Below are 21824 nucleotides of genomic sequence, written 5' to 3'. Positions count from 1 at the left end.
GGAGATGATCAGGCCCTGGGGCATGAGGGGGAGAAGGCAGACACCCAGACACGTGTGGGTCCCACCAATGCTGGTGGCCCACAGCTGTCTCTCCATACGTCTCTCCAGCTTCTGGGAAGAATTAAGGTCCCTGGCTTAAAGCTCTCTTTAATTTTGACTTTTTAAATGTACATCGTTTGATGGGACACCTGCCCCCCTGTCATTTGCTAGCCATGGACTCCCTCTCCTGACCATCTGCCTCTGGGCGGCCGCTTCTCTGGGCACTGCAGGGCTCCCTGAAGCCAAGGCCCCTTCCCACTACCTCTCACACCTGTGCTGTTCCTTCTCATGACCCCAGGGTGTGGGCCACCCGTGGCCAATAGCTCACAGCATGCAGCAGGGACCGTGTGGGCCAGCCAGAGAGGGGCCCGCTTGTCCATGGTCCCCCTAACATGCTGGCGCACACACCCAGGCTTCTAACCAAAGCCCATGCTTGCCCCACCTCCCCACACCAGGGGCACCAGGGCCACAGTCCATGATGGGAATGCTGCCAAGTCTGCTATTACACAGGCTGCAGAGGCCCCCCACAGGTAAGGAGTCATTGCTACAGATGGGTCAGCTTTCGGTTTTACCCATGCACCCCCTCCCAGAGGTGATTTCAGTCTAAACCAGGAGAAGCCCGAGGTTCTGCCTCTCCCTTATCCACTGGTCAGAAGCCTGTCTCCTCTGGGGATGGGGCAGGTGGGGCGGGCCTGGGGCTTTCAGCCCCCCAGACCCCACAGGGAGGCCCCTTCCCAGAGCCAGGTTGTAAGGCGCGGAGTTAGAGGAAAGCTGAGCGGCCGCTTCTCTCAACAAACCAGCCACACGGACAGCCTTCCGTCATGACCTCAGGTTTATTAGTGGTATTAGCGAGTCTTCCTAAGGTCGGCTGCATGCAACACACAGGTCACCCTCAGGTCCAGTGATCCTAAAGCTTAGTTACTGCATGGTAAGGCTTCTTAAGTCACAGTGTATTCTTCGAGGCCTGGGCCAGAGAAAGAGACTTCCAGACAAAATGACGTCGGTGAACACTGAGCTTGCTGAGCGGAACTAGACTACGTTGCACTTGATCTACACACACTGGAACACTGCTCACAGAGACGGTGCCCGGATGCCGCAGTCACCCCAGGAACGGCAGGTGTCCAGGGTTCCGGTGTGGGGCTGGTTTCTGAGGGGGGAGCACGCATGTGGATGCGTATATGTAGACAGATAGTAACCAGAGGGCCACCTGTGGGGGAGGCTGCCCCAGGGCATCCAGGGACCAGTGGACAGGCGAGCACAGGGCAGCAGGTGTGGTCACAGGGTCATTGGAAAATCCTAATGTCTGAAAAACGGCTTGCTGTCAAATAAAAGTCAAAACGGTGATACTGTCTAAATAAATATGGAGTTTTGAGGTTGTGGCCATCATCCTTTATTGAACTGAAGGATGTCTCCTTTCTCGGGAAATACATCACGTGGTCCCCAACTTCAATGACCAGTCACATCCTGAGAGCTGGCTACCCTGGGAGGCAGCCATCTGGGCTGTCGGGATGCCCTCCCTGCAGGACCCCGGAGCCCCAGCCAAGGGTGGGGCCATCGCTGCTGCCCCCCAGGAGCTCACCATCCTCGAGGGGCTCCCTGCATGGCCGCATCCAGAGGCACCCACATTCACCCTCCACGGCTCCACACCACACAGGGGTACAAAGAAACCCTTGTCCGTTGCAATGAGAAAAGTCAGAATGCGGCAAAATACTTGACTGTTCTACAAAGATTGGTTGCTGTGACCCTCCTTGGATGAAGACATACCCCTTTGAGTCCAAAAAAAAAAGTGGGTGGTGAGGGCGTGCCCTTCAGGGGAGCCAGTGTCCTTAGGTGGGCTGTGGGGTCAGGGGTCAGGTCCCGGGTCTGGCTCCCACTCCTTGGGATGCGGTGGGTGGCCTAGATGTAGAGCGGGGTCTCCTGGCCTGTGAGGAGCCTGAACATGGCGGCAGGCATGGTCTTCATGTGGATCTGCCAAGAAAGAAAGGGGCTGAACCAGCCTTCTCCACCTCTCTCCATCCCTCCCCTCTGAGCACCACCAGAAACAAGCACTGCCCAGGCCAGCTGGATGCACAACCCCCCAGAGAGTTCCCTGTGTAAAGTACCAGCATTCAGACGGAAGGAAGAATGGTCTCCCTGTGGTCACCACCCCGGATGGCAAGTTAGAAAGCATTTCTGACCTTGTGGAGTGTCACCTGGGCTCCCCATCCAGGTCTTTGGGGGTTTTACACAAGGTCAAGTGCTGGTTTTCCCTTCAGCTCAAACTGATAACCAGGGGTGAGAAAACTGGCCTTTGTTTGTTTTTGTTTTTGGCTGCCCCATGGCATGCAGAAGCTTCCAGGTCAGGGATCGAACTTGCACCACCCACAGCAGGGACCCAAGCCACAGCAGTGACAACACCAGATCCTTAACTCAGGGCCACCAGGGAGCTCCTGAACTGTTGACTGTGACTACAGTTTGCCCCCTGAGCTAAGGATATGCTGAGATGCCCAGGCCTCCTGAGAAAATGAAAGATTTGAGCTGTGCCTCGACAAGGAGAACTAGAGTCTCATACCTACAGGCATGTGCGCCGGGGCAGGGACGGGGGGACTTGAGCCCCCCAGCCTTTGAGGGTCAGTTAGCAAATGAGCCTTTGGGGCCTGACCTCACTCCCTGGCGCCAAGGAGGCTGCGTGCACAAACAAGGCACAGAGACAGCCCCCCAGGGAGGCCAACTGGGCAGAGCGCAAGCCCCCATTCCCGCCAGGCCCAGGCTCTGCATCTGCTGTCCTCTTAGCACTCTGCTCTGCAGGGCCAGCCCAGGACTCAGCCATGCTCAGGCCCCTGTGTGAGGGCTGTGGCTCCAGGAGGTCAGCTGCAGGCCTCCAGTGCCCAGGGAGAGGAAGCCAGGGGTGCAGCCGCCCCTCCCTCCAGGCCTGCCCTTCTCTGGGGAAGCAGGTGTCAGGCCTCATCTAACCAACCCAGACAGGCCAATCTTGCAGATACATTTTCTCGTCACACAGACTCCCCGCCTGCCCCCAACACCATGGATCTGTTTGATCAATTTAGCTGCTAGTGCCTTTGTCAGCCTGGGATGGCTTTTTCCAGTCTCTATAATTCCTCAATCTGAAACCCACCCCTAAGGCCCATCAAAACACCAAATCTTGTTTATCAGGGACTGATTTTCCAAACATGCTCAGGGATGATGGAAAATGCAGGCAGACACTTTCACTTCCCAGAACCAGCCAGTTGAGTGTGAGGTTCAGCCAGGCTAAAAGGCTTCTCACACCCTCAGCCAGTATTGGAGCCTCTGTGAATATCAATTCATCTCAGGTCTGAGTTGGAAACTTTCCCCCTGCTCCCAGGCCGGCTGGCCTACCTGACTGATTCCCTGGGTGGTGTGAAGCTGATCACCCCAGTAGGGTGGCCTTCGAAGCATCTACTTAGGAAAACTGGACTTTCCTTTCTTGGAAACCATTTGCAAAAGGAGGCTCACTGCACCCACCTGGCCCCTCTCCCTCCTGAGAGCCAGCTGTCTGGCACCACCCATGTAGGGGCAAGTAGGCCTCCTCCCCCAACCCTGAGCACTACACACTGAGCAGGCCAGCATGTCCCCAGGAGATGTGACCTGACTGGACATGATCTGAAGGCCCCTCAGGAGACAGCACCCCACCCACCCAGCTCATCTTACCCCTTAGGCTGCAAAGAGGAAGCCACACCCTGTCCTCCCCATGGCTCACGACCTGAGCCACAGCCCCTGGGGCTCCCACTACCCTCAAAATCAAACCTCAACTCCACAGCCCAGCACCTGCCTTTCCGGCTGTCCCAGTGCCACCCACCGCTTTAGATCTGTCTCACTCTGCCTTTTCTGTGCTGCTGTCACCCAGGCTTCTCCCGAGAGACCTGATTCACACAGGGAGGCCTTCTTCCCAGCACTGTGCTGGCCCCCACCCCAGCAACTTCTCACCTTGAGGTGCCCTGCTCACTCCTGAGCCCTCCCCCAGACACTCCCGTCCATCCTCACACCGGTATCACCCTGAGGCCGGAAGGAAGGGGAAGAGGAGGCAGGGTAAGGCAGGCAGAGTGGGAGGGGGCATCCCCACTGTGCCTGGCCAGAGCCTGGTAACCTGGCAGGGCTCCTGCCCTGATCACACACAGTCCATTTCCAGAAAAGAGGAGTCCTGCCTGCCACCCTCCCCTGACAGTCAGCTGTACAGTCAACCAAGCGAGAAGGGGATGCTGAACCCTGCTGGCCACAGGCTCCCCAGAGGGAGACACAGCCTGGCTCAGCTGATGCAGCCCCTGGAGGCGGGGTCACAGAGGTCCAGTGGGAGCACGCCAGCCAGCAGACATGGAAGTCTCTGCAGAGCCAGGCTCTCCTGAGAAGGGGGGTTTTGCTCCAGGGTGTCCTGAGTCTCTCCTAGCACCTCTTTCACCTCTTTGGGGTTTAGATGTCAGTCATGGAAACAGATGGGCCCTGGGGTCCTGAAAGCCCAGTTCCAGCTTCAGGAAGTGACCTCTCACCTCTCCAACCGAGTTGGACAATGCCTGCACAATCTTCTCGTGGGCGGTGGCCACCACGCTTTGCCCGTTGATCTCAATGATGCGGTGGCCAACTCGGACGCCACCCCGCTCTGCGATGCCCCCGCGCATGAGGCTGCAGATCTAAGGAGACACAGGGGTCGGGGTCAGCACAGAGTTCCCACCACGCCCCTTCTGCCCCCAAACACGGAGGAGAACCAATCACCTGGAGGGAGAAGGCCCCCAGGACAGACGTTCTGACCCGCTGTCCGCTCTTCACGAACAGGGAGGTTTATGACTTGAAACATGTTGGAAAATGGCTGTGGGAGACCCTCTGGACCCTCAAACCCACCCCTCCAGGTGGAATCTGCCGCCCAGCCTTCCCAGGGGTCTCAGTTCCTGGGTGGGAAGTGTGGAGGTCTGCAGGTGTGCACAGGTAATGTCCATTCTGGGAGACTCTCCCCAAGCCATGTCAGTCTGCTCCTCTTTCAGGTGAAGAAAGTCACTGTCCCCGTGGAGAGGCGGCAATTCCAATAGCTGACACGTGGAAAGTTTGGGGAGATGATCGCAGCCCCTGTGTGTGTGAGGCCCACTTTCCATGAACTCACAAAGACTGGTTATCTACAAGGTAAAGTCTACACGGATATCAGGGAGGGAGGGCAGCCCGGCCCATGGAGAGCTGCAAGGCCAGCTGCCCCTGGTGGCTCCCAGGGGCTCCCTGGGGCCCTTGGGCAGCCGTGGGAGGGAAGGGATGAAAGCTTGAGGCAGAAAAGGGCAGGAGGGGAGGGCCATTTCCAGGGCTGGGGTGACTAATCCACCCCCAGCACAAGGACAGAGGCAGGCCCTGCCCAGCACCTCAATGTTCTTTCAATCCCACCATCCAGGCCCTAGAGCACTCCCCTCCCGGCCTGTGCTGCACGCCACCGCCCTCACCCTCACTGGGCTGCTGCCTGGGTCACAGCCTCTTCCTTTCCTCCCCAAGCCCCAGCCAAGCTGCTCCATAGTTGGAGGCTGACTGTCCCACCTCCAGACAGGACCACTCCCCCGGCCCCTGCCTGCCCCACAATCTCCCAGCACGGGGCTGGTAACTTTTTAAGACTGAGATAGACTGCAAGGTCACAGACCTCAGGCTGGCCCTGGCCCCATCACAGGACCCTCCACCCATCACTTTGTGAGTCTTGTCCTGACACAAACGACACAGATCTTTCCAGAACCATTTTATGTGTTTGCATAAATCCCGGTGCAATGCCTAAAGCCCTCAGGGTCCCTCCCTGCCCTCAGGGCGCCTCTCTTTTTGGAAGTAGACATAGGAGCAGACTGATGTCACAGCCTCAAGGCCACTCCTACGGTAGTCCTGGATCCCAGGCACTCGCGCCAGAGAGGACTCAGCCAAGGTGGGCAGAGAAAGAGAAGCAGGCTGGTCCCATTTTTCAAAAGGGGAGCACCCATCCTGCTCTAAGACGGCTCTGCTTACCTGACTGCCCCAACACTCCACGCAGCATTAACGATTAACCTTTATTTCCCCCACTCCACCCCTGGTTAAGGGCATTTTTTGCCCAAGGTGCTTCAGGATAACCTGGCAGGTATCAGGCAGGGCCCAGGAGCTCCAGGTGCTGGCACACCCTACAGCAGGTGCCGTCCCCTTAAATCCCCAGTGGCAGCTTCCTTGTCCCTGGGGGTGGAAATTCCGGGGAAGAAGGTAAAGGGGAAGGGGCAGGGAGAGAAAACAAGTGGTTTTGCACCTTATGAGAGAGCCGGTGGGAAGATGCACTCAGACCCTGGCAAGGAACCTCAGCTGGAATCTGGGGAACAGAGGGGAGCAGGAAGTGCTGAGGGGAGGTCACTGTGTGGGCGTGTGCACACACACACACACACACACACACACACACACACACACACACACACAGGGGGGTGGCAGTGGGTGCAGGCCTTCCCAAATGAAGCTCGCCTCCTAGAATTGGGGCCTCGGGCTGCTCTAATTTCTCAGGATGCACCTCTCAGGAGGAAGACTGGTGTCTCCCAGATGGAGGTGTCTTGATTTTTTGAACAATGTTGTGGGAACAGAGAGGAGGGATCCATTTAGAAGGAGCGTTAACTGGGTCAGTCAGGGCTTATCTGCAAACAACTGCATGTACTTTGGGCATAATGAAGCTGAAAATGGGAAAAGCACTTGTGCAGGACTAACTCAGATGTTGGCAGAGTCTTCCAGGGACGTGGGGGAATTCAGCTGTGTGGTCTGTGGGCTCAGAGGGCCCTGCAAGTCCCAGCAGGAGGAAAGGGTGGCGGGCTGTGACAGAAACCACCACTGTCAGGGCCTTGTAGGCACTTCTGTTGCTTGGTTACTGACACCCTGGACCCTGGATACAAACATGTTAGCCTCTGCACACATGGCTCACAAATGCCACCAAATCCATGCATGTGCTCACTGATGACACCCTGACATCAGGCACCCGCATCCAACATAGGCAATGGACGTGTCTCCACAACATCTGGCCACAGGTACGATGTCCACCATGCCACCGCCCAGTGGGGAGCTTGGGGCAAGTCCCATCACCTCCTTGTTCCTGTATCCTCACCTGTGACATGGTAACAGGTGAAACCTTCCCTAACTGGACCAGTGCACACACACCATTCCTAGGGAAGACCCAGGTCTGCAGGAAGAGCTTGACTGTGGGTGGCCTTTCCTGGTTTGTGGGTGGGTTTCCTCGTTCCTAGAACTGACAGACAGATGGACTGGCATCCCAGACAGATGTTCTAGGGGGCCTATGAGTTTGCAGCAGTGGAACTTGTCAGGCTGGAGAAAGATGTCCTGCACACCCACGTTCACAGCAAACAAGATGAGTGTCTGTCCACCACTGGATGAATGGACAACCAAGGAAATCTTATTCGGCTTTAAAAAGGAAGGAAATCCTGGAATTCCTTCCTGGCTCCACGGGTTAAGGATGTGGCATTGTCACTACTGTGGCCCTGGTTACCACTGTGGCTCAGGTTTGACCCGGGAACTTCCACGTGTCATGGGTGTGCCCCCAGCCCCCAAAAAGGGAAATCCTGACACACCACAACATGGATGAACCTTGAGGACATTGTGCTGAGTGAGAAAGACCGGGCGTAAATGCACAAAAACTTATGACTCTACTTGTCTAAAGTGTGTTATATTCAAATTCATAGGGATAGAAAGTAGCCTGATGGTTACCAGGAGCCCAGAGAGCAGGAATGGGAAGCTAATGTTCACAGGAGCAGAGTTTCAGTTTTGCTGACGGAAACAGTTCTTGGGATTGGTTGTACTTAACGCTACCTAACTGCACATTGGGAAATGGTTGAGAGGGTACATTTTACGTTAACTGGATTTTAGGGCAACTTAAAAAACAAAAGCAGCTCCCCACCCCTAGTTGCTCCCTAGGTGAGAGTCAGGGCTAAAAGAAAAAGGGGTGGGAGAAGCAGATTCCACACAGTAATCCAGCTTCTCAGCCATGTGGGGCCACTTGTTCTAGAGAAAAGACAAGCTACGCAGAGATCTGTGAAGCCATGCTCAGGCTGGCACCCCCACCAAAAACATATGCACGGGAGGCGCACACTGAGAGCAGCGCAGAGGGCCCCTCCCTGTCACCTCTTACCAGACAGCACCTGGATTTACCTGTCACCCCCAGTGCTGGGACATATTTCATCCAACTGTTCACCCTGTATATGCAAGCCGGCACCTGCCACAGGCAACGTTTCTGGAATCATCAGGCAGAAAACTGCAGTGGGTCTGCAGGGGAGCTGACACACGAGACCGCCCACAAGGTCAGGTCAGTGGAGGCCGAGGGCTCTCCAGTCATGGCCACTCAGGTGCTCTCAGGGCAAGGAAGCCTCCTAGAGCCTCTCGGCCACTAACCCAGCCTGGGAATGCTGTCTTCAGAATTGGGTATTATTTTTCCCCAGCTCCAAGCCCCAGATCGGCCACTACCCTGAACCCCACCCCCCAATCTTTTGGGAAGCCCCCACTGCCCTCCTCACTGCCCTCTGGCTCCCAGCCACTCACAGCAACCCAGGAACTCCCTTCTCCCCCCACCCAGAGACCCCTCCTGCACCTCCCCAGGGATGCACACCGCGCCTGCCTCCCTTCCCCTGACTCTAAGAGAGGAGGCTCAGGGCCTCAGCTCAAGCAACCTGGGCTTTTCCGATCCTCTGCTTCCCTGATGGCCTCCCCTCCCCTTCCTGCTCCCCTGAATCTAGCCTCCAGAAAACTCCAAGCAGAGCCCTCCTCTTCCTTCTATCCCCCACCCCCTTTCCCACCACAGTTCCCACAGCCTCACCCAGCTGTGTGACCTGGGGCAAGTTACTAAACCTCTCTGGGCCCCAGCTTCCTTACTCGTCTCTGTGTTCCTCCTTGAGCTATGGTGAGGATTAAAATGATCTGACAAGAGGAAAGTGTTAAGAGGTAGGGCACCATCGGGGCTGTCCTGGGCGCACAGGCCCCAAGAATAGGCAGAACCCACTGACCACCATTCAGGAGCTGGTCCTTGATCAGAAAGCCAGCCCTGACGCATCACGCTGGGCCCCTGTGGGTTCACAGTGGGACAGAGGCTTCATCTCACAGACAAAGACCACGAACCAGGCCCACCTGGCTTTTAGGCCGAGTGGAGAGGACAGCGAGCTCCCTGGAGCCATGCAGGAGGGCGATCCTGGGCCCTACAAGGCTGCTGAGCAGGGCAGGTGCAGCCTTCAGGACCTCACAAGCAGGGCCCCTCTCAGGGGCTGCCCTCCCCATCATCTACTTGCCCCCACCCCAGGGAGGGAGGTGCCCATGGATGGGAACCAGGCAGGCCCTACTTGGTGGCTCAGGATGGCCACGCAGTGCTCAAGCAGCTGCCGGGAAGGACCCTGGGCGATTTCCTGCACAGCCCAGGACACATGTGTGTGCAGAGCGGCCGGGAATGGCAGTGACAGCCAGACCACCAATGGGCTAGCTCCTGGGATAGATGCCATGTCCTAAGAAGTCCTGAGGAGGAACAGAGAGCCTGGCTGGGTACGCATGCTTGGGCGCAAGTGCCAAGGGGCCTTTCGTCTCTGTAGAATCTAGGACTGGTGTGCTTTATGGATTTTCTCAATCCTTTTTTTTTTTTTTTTGGTCTTTTTGTCTTTTTAAGGCTGCACCTGAGGCATATGGAAGTTCCAAGGCTAGAGAACTGTAGTTTCCAGGCTACACCAAAGCCAGAGCAACAAAGGATCCGAGCCACATCTGCTACCTACACCACAGCTCATGGCATTAACCCATTGAGTGAGGCCAGGGATTGAACCCACGACCTCAAGGATACTAGTCAGGTTCGTTACCACTGAGCCATGACGGGAACTCCTGATTTTCTCAGTCTTTACAGTCACCTTTTGAGGGGAAGCCCAGACAGGATTAAGTGACTTGCCCAGTGTCACAGAGCTGGGAAGGCACAGCCAACACCAGCTTTGGATACATGCGCACCCCCTCCCTCTTCATCTTGGGCACCAGCGGGACCACCTTCCTGGCCAGCCCTGTGTATTATAGGGCCTGTGCCTGAGCTCTGTCTGGCCACATGGATATGGGCAGAAATGGCATGAACCATGTCTATGTCCCTGCCTCCCAGAAGCTGCCAGCCAGACACAGACAACCCCTGGGGGAGGGTATGCCTGGGGACCCCTCCCACACTGGACTGTGACCTGAGTGTGAAATCAGCCCTCAGCACGCTGAGATCTGGGCAGTAGTTTCTACAGCAGCAAGTATGCCCCAACAAATGAATGAGTGAGTCTGACGCTGCCATTGGCTGCATGTGCTGACAGCAGGGGTGAGAAGGGTTCCTGCATCCACTGCAGAGTAGGGTCTGCAGAGAATAACCATCACAGGGATGAGGGTGCTGAGGGCAGGGCTGGAAGGAGGGATTCCACAACCACACACTGGCCCACCCTCCCTGCCCGGGACTGCCCTGCTGGCAGCCATGCCTGCCCGCCAGGACCTGCCCTGTCATAGGAATAGTTCCAGGGCCAGGAGACGGAGGGCTGTCCCCCAGCTCCCCACATCAGGCCCCCCAAGGGCTGAACTCACGATTCCATTCTGCACGCTGAAGCCTAGCTGGTACTTGAGGTCTGGCCGCTTGATGAGGACGGTGGTGACCGGAGGACAGCTGACGATGTTGAGCTTCACCTGTGTCTGGTTCTTCAGACCCTGCAGGGCAGGAATGGGAGGACCCGGTGGGTCTGAGATGCCACTGTGAGGACAACCTCACAGGTGGGGCTGAGGCTGAGGTGGTGGCAGGGCAGAGCCTGGGCAGGGGACAAGTCAGGCAGGCATGCCCCTCTCAGTCCCAGTGTCCATCTAGGCATGGGTGCAGGCATCACCCTAACTGGATGCAGGGGCTGGGCATCCTAGGTGGCAGTTTGAGCTGTGGCCCACTGGGCTCTTCAACCTGGGCGGAAACAAGCTGCACCCCCTGCCCTGGGGCCAGAGGCCAGGCTCTGAGCACCTCTGTGTACAACCAACAGGTGACAGTGGGGTCACCCTTAGCGGTTTATGGAAGGGCCCTGGCCACGCTGAGTGCAGGAGGACCTCTTGTTTGGAAAGACTGTGGGGGCATCTTTCTCAAAACAAAATGTTTTCGGGTGATGGACTCTTGCACTAAGGGTGGGGTGAGAACATAGCATGGTCCCTCAGTGGAAATCTGCCAGTGGGAGGCTCTGGTGTCTGCACCAAGACAGGCCAGCTAGAGCCCAGGGCAACCTTGGCCCCGGAGGACAGTGGATGCTGCCGACCAGGGTCTTGGGGTTAGCTGGAGGGGTGGGGGCAGCTTGAACGTGGCTGCCACTGCAGGGGAGCTCCTCTGGCCAGGCGTGCACATGCATGCACACACACACACACACACACACACACACACACACACATCACATACAGACATGACCCCATCTGAGCCCAGGTGGGAAAGTGGACTTGGAGTTGCAGCCCTCAGAAGGCAGGTCCTGGCTGGCCAAGCCTCTGGCACTCCCTCATTGAGGCCTCTTCCTCATCTGTCTGTCTGTCTGCCTAGCTACACAATACCCATTGGGTCCCCATCCAGATGTCAGCTCCTAAGTGTCCTGGCTTCAGGAGAGTCCTTCATCTAGGTGTGTTTTCTGGCACTGAGACCCCCGAAGGGCGGGAGGCAACAAGCTGCAGGACACCCCCCCGAAGTCTGGCCCTCTGTCTGGATTCCCTTGCCTGATCCTTCTGCCTGGTGCTCTCTCTTGGCATGGAGGCCCCCAGGCCCACCTGTTTGTGTCCCCTCTGTGCAACCCTCTCCAGGGACAGGCAGCTTGGCACCTCCCAAAGCTTCACACCTGGGTCAGATGGTCCAAGCAGCCTCCCTGCTCAGACGAGTGCAGGGTGACCAACCTTGCACTTTTCTCAAGAGGTGGAATGGTCAGTGCTCCCCTGTGAACATCCCAGGCTTCCAGGCAAACCAGGACAAGCTGGTCACCTGACCTGTACAGGTCCTTAGCCCTCGCCTGGGGTCAGCATGGCTCAGGATTGGGCTCAGTGAGAGCAGACATCCCCTCTCCCACCCCCCACCCCCAGTAAGGGGCAGCCCAGGTCTCTCTCTGAGGTCAGTGACTGGGTACAGTCTTGGGTTCAAAGTCACTGGGTGGGGCTCTCTGGGCTCAGCTTCCCCATGGGTCAGTGGAGTTTTCCAAGCAGCAAGGATAAAGCAAGGAATGGCTCCGTGCACCCACCTTGATGATGCCCTGGCAGGTGGCAAGGGGCAGCCCCACCAGGCTGGTGCCATTAATGGACATGATCTGGTCGCCGATGCTCAGCTTCCCCGAGCGGGCGGCCGGGCCGCCATTCATCATGTTGGCCAGGATCACTGTGGGCAAGATGGAGCCCCAGCCCGACTCCACCACCACCACACCCAGGATCTCTCCCTTGTGCTTCTCCAGCTGAAGCTGCAAGGAAATCGGCAGAGTAAGAGGCACCCGAGATGGGGGCTGAGCACCAGGCCTCTGCCCAGCACCTGAGGAAGGATTGGCCTGACCCTGGGCCCTTGGTGCTGCCCACTGCCCCCCTGGCCATGCCCAGCTCTGGCTCCCAAGCCCTCCTTGGACCCACCCTTGGGAATCAGAGCAGAGACTCCCTCCCCTTCCCGCCAGCATCAACTTCCCCAGCCTCAGACTGACCCCGGTGTCCTGGCTCCCGCTCCTTTACCACTCCCAAACCCATGGAGGCTCCCAAACCCATGGAGGCCAGAGGAATGTTCTGAGGCCAGACACAAACCCTGCTCCAGCCTCCGCTCTTGTCTAGAAAAGGCCTTCTATTTTCTCTCCGCCTAAGGAGTCACTCTAAGAAAGCTGCCTGTCCTTCATTCATTCAGTAACAGCCAGGATCACAGCTTGTCACTCACTGACAAGCTGTGAGGGTACAGGCTACACCCAGGCTACACTCTCTTGACTCAGAAGAACTTTCTAGTCACCCCTAAGCAGCCCACTGGCACCAGCCAAGGCCTCCACTACTCTCAGCTTCCTAACTCCCCTGGGCAGAGCATCCAAGTCCTCAGTTTCAAAAGTGCCTCCCACATGCTTTTCAGAAACACCTCCCAGGGGCTGAGCACCGTCTAACAGCAGCACTACAAGGCGCATTCTCAAGGTCATTAAGACTGTCATCAGCCTCTTTGTTACAAGGACACCTCATTTCACACACAACACACACAAGTGCTCTGCTCTGATGGCAGGAGGAGAGGGACATCTGGGCAGCGTTTCAGGGGACTGTGCCCATCCAGGAAGGTCTAGAGTGCCCCACCCCTCCGCCGAGATGCATGAGAATTTCCCACACAGAACCGCCCACCTCCTTGCAGTTCTCTGAGTTGGAGAAGTGGATGAGGTCGTCGTTGTACATTTCCTGGGTGTTGATGATGTCACTGTACTCCTTCTGGCTCAGGTCCTCAGGGTTGATGCCGTTGGCCCGCAGGAATTCCTGGTAGGCCACGCTGAAGGCCTGGCCGATGGACTGGGCGATCAGCTGAGCCTGTGGGGAGGGGTGCCCACTGGAGAGGAGGGCACAGTCTGCAAGGGGCCCCTGCCTGGGCTTCAAGAAGGGAAGCAGCAGAGAGACCGTGGCCTGGGTCCTGAGAGAGCTTTCTCCCACCCACACGCCACTGTGGGTCTCTGTGGGGGTGCTGCCTTGGACCCATCAGGGCCTGCTGCCCCCGCCCGACCCAACCCCAGCTGCCATAAGTCTTAGACATCCTAAGACTAAGAACAGATTGCAATAATGTCTGGGGATGTTATGAATTACTTGCTACCTATCATAGTTTTGCTGTTTTCACTGGTGACTGCACCGTATTTGCTTTCCACCCATCTTATTCCAAACACAGACTGGAGGTGTCCTCTGGGGAGCATCACAGAGACTGTTAGCCATCCATCAAGCCTTTATCTCTCAGCAGCAATAAGACCCATCCAGCCAGGGAGGCAGGGTGTGTGGCCAGCCACTTTTGTGGGGAGGCACCAGACTGAGGCCAAGAAGCATGGGGCCTCAGGGACACCAGCACAGGGCAAATCATAGAGCAATCACTTCTTTCTATTTCAACAGGACCACATCTATGGACTCTACTGAATCTCTGACACTGCAGAGGCCTGGACATGGGGCTTACGTGCCACCTGCTGGTGCACAGATAAGGATGGCGGGAAACAAGGGCTAAGACCCAGCTCTCGGGACGAGTCAGGTGAATGGCAGCTGGGCAGCCCAAGAGAAGCAGTGGGACCCCCAGTGACCCCTCAGCCCCAGGCTGCAGAGGCTCCAGCACCCATCTACCCTCTACCTCCCTGTTGCCAAAAAGGGGCCTCTGCACAGGTGCCCCCAGCAAACCTTGGGTCAACAGGACCTCAAAACAGGTGGAATCAAGGGGTTTGACCTAAAGCCCACTTCACTCTACATGCTGCACAATTCACAGGCTGCAAATGAAAAAGCCCTTGTGAAAGAAAGGGCTGGGCCAGGTAACAGAGGCCAAGGCCAGAGTCCTTCCTTTAAACAGTACCGACTGGACAGCCCTCCCCAACTGGGCCCCAAACAGTCTGCAGGAGGGAAGCCTGTGTCCACTCGCAGGACGGAGCCCTGCCCACCCCTAGGAGCAGCCTCTTGGCAGTCTGGTTGCTCGCTGAGGGAGGACCAGGCATGGAGCCCTGAGGCCACCAGGTGGCACCATTGGCCCAGACCACAGCAGGGCTTGGGTTGGGGAGTTATGGAAGCTGGGGGTTGGAGCTTCTGGGAGGAAGCTGATCCAAGTGTTTGGGGTAGAGGCACAGGACACCCCAGAGAGCTGGACCTGCCCTGCCCACCCAGGCTTCTGGGTCCATCTGTTCCCTGGCTGGGAAGAGTGTGTGAGAGCATCGCTCTATTCCCCTCACTCCGCCCACTGCCCACTACCTGGGGGCCGAGGCTGTCCATGCCTGGGCTCCGTGGGTTGCAGTCCAGTGTCTTCCCACCAGTTGCAAGCTGCAGTCTCCCATCCCCCCCATCTGCCCGGCGTCCTGGCATCCCTCCTACCCTGGCTGGGGACAGTCCCGAGTAGACTCTGGGGGAGCCTCCCCCAAGGGGCTGGCATCAGAGGTGCGCACTCAGAGGTGGCCTCTGTGTGTGGGTGAAGGAGGGGAGAGGAAGTTGCCCAGCCCCCAGGACTTTCATTTCTGCAGCTCATCCACGCCAGTATCCACCTTATGGGGGGGAAACAGAGACTCTGAGGGGGCCATCATGACCCTTAAGGCCACCTTCCATTTTCTCCAGGTGCTCCACTCTGCTCTCACCAGACTCTTGGATCCCTCACTCATGCTAGCAACCAACTTGGGGGAGCCACCACCAGGCATCAGGGTCTGACTCTCCAGGCAGCGGCTCTGTCCCATTCACACCCCTCCCACTGGTCTTTCCCTCAAGCCTTCAAAGACCACCTGGAGCCCCATCCACTCCTGCCTTTGCTCTCAGCTTTCTCTCCCACGGAATTGAGAAACCAAGGCCACCTAAGCACCCAGGTCACACGGCTGGTACCTCAGGGTCCCTTCCTGCTCCCCTTACCAGACTGTCACCCTCTGCAACTTGGCCTGCTTCCCTCTGCACCCCACCCATCACAGCAGCCCTTCTCCAGGCCCATCACATTCCCCCAACACCAGGTCTCTGAGACCTCCTCTAGCCGTGAGGCACACAAAAATGCCTGTGCCAGTGTCCACACACGTCTGTATGTTTCATGGGGAAAGGAGCACACGTGTGCACCAGTGGGTCCACATTTAAATCTCTTCTCCTATAAATGTGTCATTGCTTGGAGTTCCTGTCATGGCACAGTGGAAATGGATACAACCAGGAACCATGAAGTTGCAGGTTCGATCCGTGGCCTCACTCAGTGGGTTAAGGATCTGGTGTTGCCGTGAGCTGTGGTGTAGGTCACAGATGCAGCTCGGATCCTGCATTGCTGTGGCTGTGGAGTAGGCCAACAGCTGTAGTTCCGATTAGACCCCTAGCCTGGGAACCTCCATATGCTATGGGTGTGGCTCTAAAAAGCAATAAATAAATAAATAAATGTCATTGCTTCAAAGCACTCGTGGTTGACTTCAACTTCTTAGCAAGATCACTGCCTCCACCCACCCTGCATTCAAACCCGAAAACAGTGGGACCCTTCCCATTGCTCCAGGCCCCTGACACATCCTGAAGTCCTTTGCTGAAGGAGAATGCCCTTTCCCAGTGTCCATGGAGGAGAGAGAAGTTTTTAAAACCTTAGCCTGGTGACATCATAGGAACAGATCAGTGGCTGCCTCCTGGGGCGTCCTGGGTAAGATCTGCCTTTGGGGGGTGTGGGGAGCAGAGAGGTGGAGCTCCCTTCTTCAGTCCCTTTCCGCCTCTTTCAGGCTCAGAAAGATGCTCTCATCCCATTTAAGGAAAGAGTCAAAGTGTTTAGTGACTCTGCAGTATTTTAAACTTCAGAATTACAGCTGATCCTTGAACAAAACGGGAGTTAGGGATGCACTCTTCATAGTCTAAAAAAAAAAAAAAAAATCTGTGTCTACCTTATACTCAGCCCTTCATAGCTACGATTCCTCTGTGTTGCAGTTCAGGATCTGCAGATTCAGGCAACTCGGTCACATGTAGTATCTACTACTGATGAGGTCTACCCTTAAGTGGACCCACGCAGCTCAAACCCGTGTTGTCCAAGAGTCCGCTGTGTTTTCTAGCTTGTGTGGACTGAGATGGCCGTGAGCAAAAGCAGAAGTGCCTCTCAGTTTGAAACCCTGACATGCGTGAGTGTGAACAACAAAAAAAGTCAGTCAAGGGCTATTTTGGGGAGAACGAAGTTTTTGCTAAAGGACCTCGTTAGAGAGCTCCCTCCATATATTGAACTATGGTTCCATTTTATCTTTTTCTTTTTGGCTGCACCTGCAGCATGTGGAAATTCCCAGACCAGGGATGGAATCTGAGCCACAGCAACAGTGACCAGAACCATAGCAGTGACAATGCCAGACCCTTAACCTACTGAGCCACCAGGGAAATCCTATGGTTCCATTTATCAACAACTCTTGAAGAACTTACTTCATGAAGCAACATGGAGCTGTGTTCACAGTCTCTGCAAACTTATGGTAATGCCATTGCTTCCATTCCTGCAATGGTGCACAGGACCTCCAGCTGACACTGGGTTTCTAAAGGGCCTGAGATTTACAGCCCCAGTGGGCCTGGGCCCTTGGAAGGAACATCGCGCCTGCGCTTACTTACGTCCTCGGACTCGAACACGTGGCAGATCATCTTGTACTGCTTCCTCCCCTCCTGGGCCCCAGGGGTGGTCTCGATACAGTCCTGAGAGGCCGACCTCGGCATGCGGCGCCTGGCCATCAGCACCACGATGTTTCCGATGTCTGCGATGTAGGAGATGGTGCGCAGGGCGTGGTCCATCATGGTCTCCTGTTGGGGGAGGCACAAGGGCCACGTTATGGGGAGCAAGCCCTTAAAATAGCCGATTTGGGGGTGCTCAACCTTGACACTCCTGATTTTTGGAGCTGGACCGCTCTGTGCTGGGAGGGCTGTCCTGTGCACTGTAGGACGTTTAACGCATCCCTGGCCTCTACTCACCTTCTTCCCAAGTTGTGACAACCACCAAGGTCTCCAACTGTGGCCAAACATCCAGAGGGACAAAGTCCCCCCTGGGGAGAGCCATTGCCCCAGTGAACAGAGCTTTTAGGGAGGTGATCCACAGTCAAGGTGACCTGCCTTCACCTTAGCCCCAAGGCTTCCAAAGTGACAATTGTGGAGGCCTGATGCTGGGTGGAGCTCTTGGTCCTATGCAGGGAAGCTCAGCAGCCTGTCACACGCTGAGGCCCGCCTGCACCCAATCAGAGGCCATCTGTGGCTTTGGAGAGAGTGCCTTCCCTTCAAGGAGGGAGCCTGGCCCAGACAGCCTGCCACACAGAGGAGGAAGGCTTCAGAGCTAACATTTTCCAGGGATGGGTTCATCCCAGGGAGCCCAAGCAGCCTAGGCTCAGGACAGGATGCAATGACATGGAGGCAGCTCGCCTGACTCTGATCCACAAGTCTTCGCAGCCTTTCAAGCCCCTTGGGCCATGGCAGGTCCATTACTCTTGATGGCTTCTGTCCTGACAGAAATTTCCACTGAGCATGGTGTCCAGGACACCTACCTAACAAGGCTGCACTCAGAGGCTCTAGGAACATAATCAGTTGGTCCTATATACCTTCTTTCTCTTTCCACAAAAGAAAACTGGGCATTTCTGCAACCCTGCTGCCCTTTTTCCTCACAGAATCCACTTCTGCAGCAGACATGGCCCCACACTAGCCTTCCTGGAGCCGATGAGTTTTCTGGCAAGGCTGTGGAAATGGTTTATCACAAGAGCCACCTTCCAGGAAAGAACACAGTAGCAGGTAGCTCTTCAGAATCTCCTGATTTCTGGCCACTTTCAGAAACACCTGCTTCAACCCCCAGGTGTCAGAAATGCCCTTCTGCCCCAGCTCTGAGCTCACACCAATGACAGGGGCCCCTTCCCCACAGATGAAGGCTGTCTGCCACTTGTCTGTAGCATCCTAGGTCTCCCCATCTGTTCCCACCTCCCAGACCCTCTGCCACACTTTTCATCTTTTAGTCAAACCACTTTCCTGCCACCGCTCTCTTCCAATTCATCCTGGACTGCCTCAGAGCAAGCTCTCAAGCTACTCACACTGCCCACGACTGGACAAGTCACCCCAAACACCTCAGCCAGGTGGCCAGACCACAGCTCATAGAACTTTCCTGACCCAACTTCCCAGCTATGTTCTCCTTACCCCCAGTGATCCCAAAGCCCAAGGAGGCCAGGGCTCGGTCAGTTCACGTGCAGGGAGTGCCATGCCGCCCACCCCCACTAACCCTGTGCCATCTTCCCTCTCCCCACGGCCAGCTGAGAGATACCAGGACATGCAGGAGGAAGCAGGGAACGGGCTCTCCCACTTGGGGCAGCCAATGAAATGGCAGGTCCCTCGGCCTGCCACCCCCACCAGCCCTGGCCTCCCCCCATACAGAGGGCTCCAACTCAAGACACCATAAGCAAGGAAGTGCCATCAGCATTCCATCATGGAAGGAGGAAAGAGTGATTCCACCAGACCCATTTCCAAACCGTGTGTAAAAACACCCCGAGTTCTCCCTCCTGACTCCGGTCTATTCACGTAAGGGGGACAGGACCCAGAGGACAGTGGGACTTTGACTGCCAACCCACAGGAGGGCTGCTCCCTGCTAAGCAGTTGTAGGACCAGGTCATCAGCCCTCACGCCCCTCTGCAGGCTCCACCGAGGGGATGGGCAGGAAGGACTCTCCCTGGGCTGGGGAGCAGACCCAGGCAGAGCTACCCCCCTGAGGAATGAGGACTCCCAAGCAGGGAACCCCATCTGTGCAGATGCACCAGCTATGCTGGGAGGGGGAGGAGATGAACAGAAAGCAAGGCTCAGGGCAGCCGACCACACAAATGCAAAGTGAGGAGAGATTACTGGGCTGGGGCATCCCAATGGGACTGGGGCTTTCCACTGGGAAGCCAGAAATGAAAACACCCTATGAATACCTCGGACAAGCAGAGGTTCAACCAGAGAAGAGGGAGGACACCCTAGGCTGACCCTCGGAGACTACCAGTGTGGCTGCAAGGACTGTGACAGGCTTGTCTCTCACCAAGTTGAGATGAGTGGATGCGTGTAGAGGGCCCTGTCCTGGTCCATGATGTCATCCTCTCTCTGCCCCTTCCCTGGCCTGGCACAGCTGGCCCACCCTTGGCTGTGTACCTGAGCCCTAGGTGGCCTCTGGCTTTCTTGGGATATCTGGCTGGAGATCAGGGAAGTATCCCCTCCACACCAGATCTGAGTCACCAGAAGCATGTCCCTGGGGCAGTCCACAAAGGGGTCTCTGAGGTCTCCTGTTTATAGAGACTGGGGAGCCATGGGGTACCTCCAGCAGACACTGGAGGGTCTTACATGGTCCCCAGGGCAGAAGCTGTGACTCTGGGGGCCCATCCAGCTCTCTGCAGAGTGTAAGGGCACAGAACTATGGCAGGAGCACTAGAGGTGAAAGGAGAGGAGCCCCAGGCCCTTTGGACAGACAGTAACAGAGCCCTCATTCGGTGGGAATGGGAAGATGCTGGGAGGTTCATGTCGTTGTGATGTGGCCAAGACTCTGGGAGAGAGCTCAAGAACTGACTTTGAGAAAGCAGAGCTTCAGGAAAAGTTCAGTGGGGCAAAGAGCTGGCATTGTGGCATGGCCCTGCTCTGTACCTGAGAGGTGGGCACCCGGCAGCAGCTGCATCATGATGTGGCCACAATGCTGTGGCCAGTGGGATGGGAAGCCCATCCAGGTTGAAGTCCAACTTAAACAAGAAGGCAATGGAGATCCTGCCTCTGGCTTTGTCCATTCTTGTGAGCCAACATCTTATTTGTGGGCTCTGTTCAGGCACCAGAGACTCAGAAGAAGCAAAGGATGGAGAGAAGAGTGGTGGCTGCACGGTGAGCCCTGCTCTCAGCTCCCTCACCAGCCCTCGAGGGACCTAACATGAGGCTCTCCTCCGAGCATTGCCCAGGCTCCAACATGTTCAGAAACTTTTCCAAGACCTCAGGTTCTCAGAGATGGGCCCAGCTTTCAGGCCCAGGGTTGCAGCAACTGAGGGACCATAGGCTGTGCAAAGGCAGGCTGGCACAGCAGGCCTTACGCCGTTCTCAGAACAGCTGCCCGCAGGTGGCCCTTGTCTGGCCTGGGAACCTGGGTCTCAGGAGGGCTTCTGCCATGAGACCTGATGAGAATAGCTCATGATGTGTAAGGCACCTGGCAGGCAGAGTGGTCCAGCCTGAGCCCTGCTTACTTTCCAGAGTCTGGACTTTGATGCCCACAGAACAGGTGCCTGTGTGAACAGCCCTGGTGAAGACCTCAGGCGCTGATGCCCTTGAGCTTCCCCAACAGCCTACACTTCACACGCACTGTCACAGCTTGTGGCTGGGAACTTAAGCTCATCCTGCGTGACCCCACAGGGGGAGGACTCCAGGTTCCCCTGAGCTCAGCCCCACGCAGTTTCTCCTTCACTGGTTTTGCTCCACATCCTGGTGTGGCAGTAAAGCACAGCCATGAGTATGGCTATATGCCAAATCCTGTGAGGCCTCTTATCAACTTCCTGAACCCAGGGTGGCCTTTGGGACCTTGACAGGCAGCGGATGAAAGATGGGGGCTAGAGAAGTGGGAGGGAGGTACTAATCCAGATGATTTGCCTACAAAAGATCAGGAAACAAAGCCCAAGGCTGTGATGTGTCCTACACCTGACCCATTGGGTGACTCCCTGAGTTCTTGCCAAATGCAAGGCCCCATGAAGGGGGGCAGAGCAGCTGGACACAAAGATCAATGGAATGAAGCACAGGCCTGGACATGGGGACGGACCTCTGAGGAGGAAGGAGGCCTCTGCTGCCCACGGTGGGATGTGCCAAGGGCCTGGATAGCGGGCTAGGCTGGAAGGGGCTTGGCAGGAGGCATGTCATGGGGCCACTCCAGCTCTAAGACATACCTGCTGCCTCCTCTGTCTCCGAATGTCAAGTCTTCCTGCCCACTGGGCCCGAGAGGTGACAGTCAGCTCAGCCGATACCTAAGAGCCCTCCTGTGCTCCTCTCAGAGCCCAGCCATTAGCACAGTCTATATGCTGAATTGCAAATTCAAAGAAGCAGCTTCAATTCCAGGAGACAGGAAATGAAAAAACACAGGGAGGGAGTTGTGACCCTGAAGTCTACACTGTGCGATGAGGGTGGGGATGGAAAGAGGGCAGGACCCTCTGGTACTGGTCTTG

The 21824-nt window shown here is 56.5% G+C and overlaps 1 protein-coding gene across 2 annotated transcripts in view; it reads right to left on the bottom strand.

Moving 5' to 3' along the window:
* Positions 1–860: 860 nt before the first annotated feature.
* The window catches only part of APBA2 (amyloid beta precursor protein binding family A member 2), a 244275-nt gene continuing 223311 nt past the window's right edge, over positions 861–21824 (bottom strand). For both annotated transcript variants that reach the window (XM_047766882.1, XM_047766883.1), the window contains exons 8-13: positions 17257–17442; positions 13354–13533; positions 12246–12458; positions 10588–10707; positions 4539–4679; positions 861–2007 (exon numbers count right to left, since the gene is read on the bottom strand). In XM_047766882.1, the coding sequence (XP_047622838.1) occupies positions 1936–2007; positions 4539–4679; positions 10588–10707; positions 12246–12458; positions 13354–13533; positions 17257–17442 (912 nt within the window). In that variant the 3' untranslated portion in view covers positions 861–1935. The remainder of the gene's footprint in view (positions 2008–4538; positions 4680–10587; positions 10708–12245; positions 12459–13353; positions 13534–17256; positions 17443–21824) is intronic.

Source organism: Phacochoerus africanus, chromosome 2 (assembly GCF_016906955.1).
Source record: "Phacochoerus africanus isolate WHEZ1 chromosome 2, ROS_Pafr_v1, whole genome shotgun sequence".
In the NCBI taxonomy this organism is placed as follows: Eukaryota; Metazoa; Chordata; class Mammalia; order Artiodactyla; family Suidae; genus Phacochoerus; species Phacochoerus africanus.
This window is presented reverse-complemented; position numbering and strand designations above follow the sequence as displayed.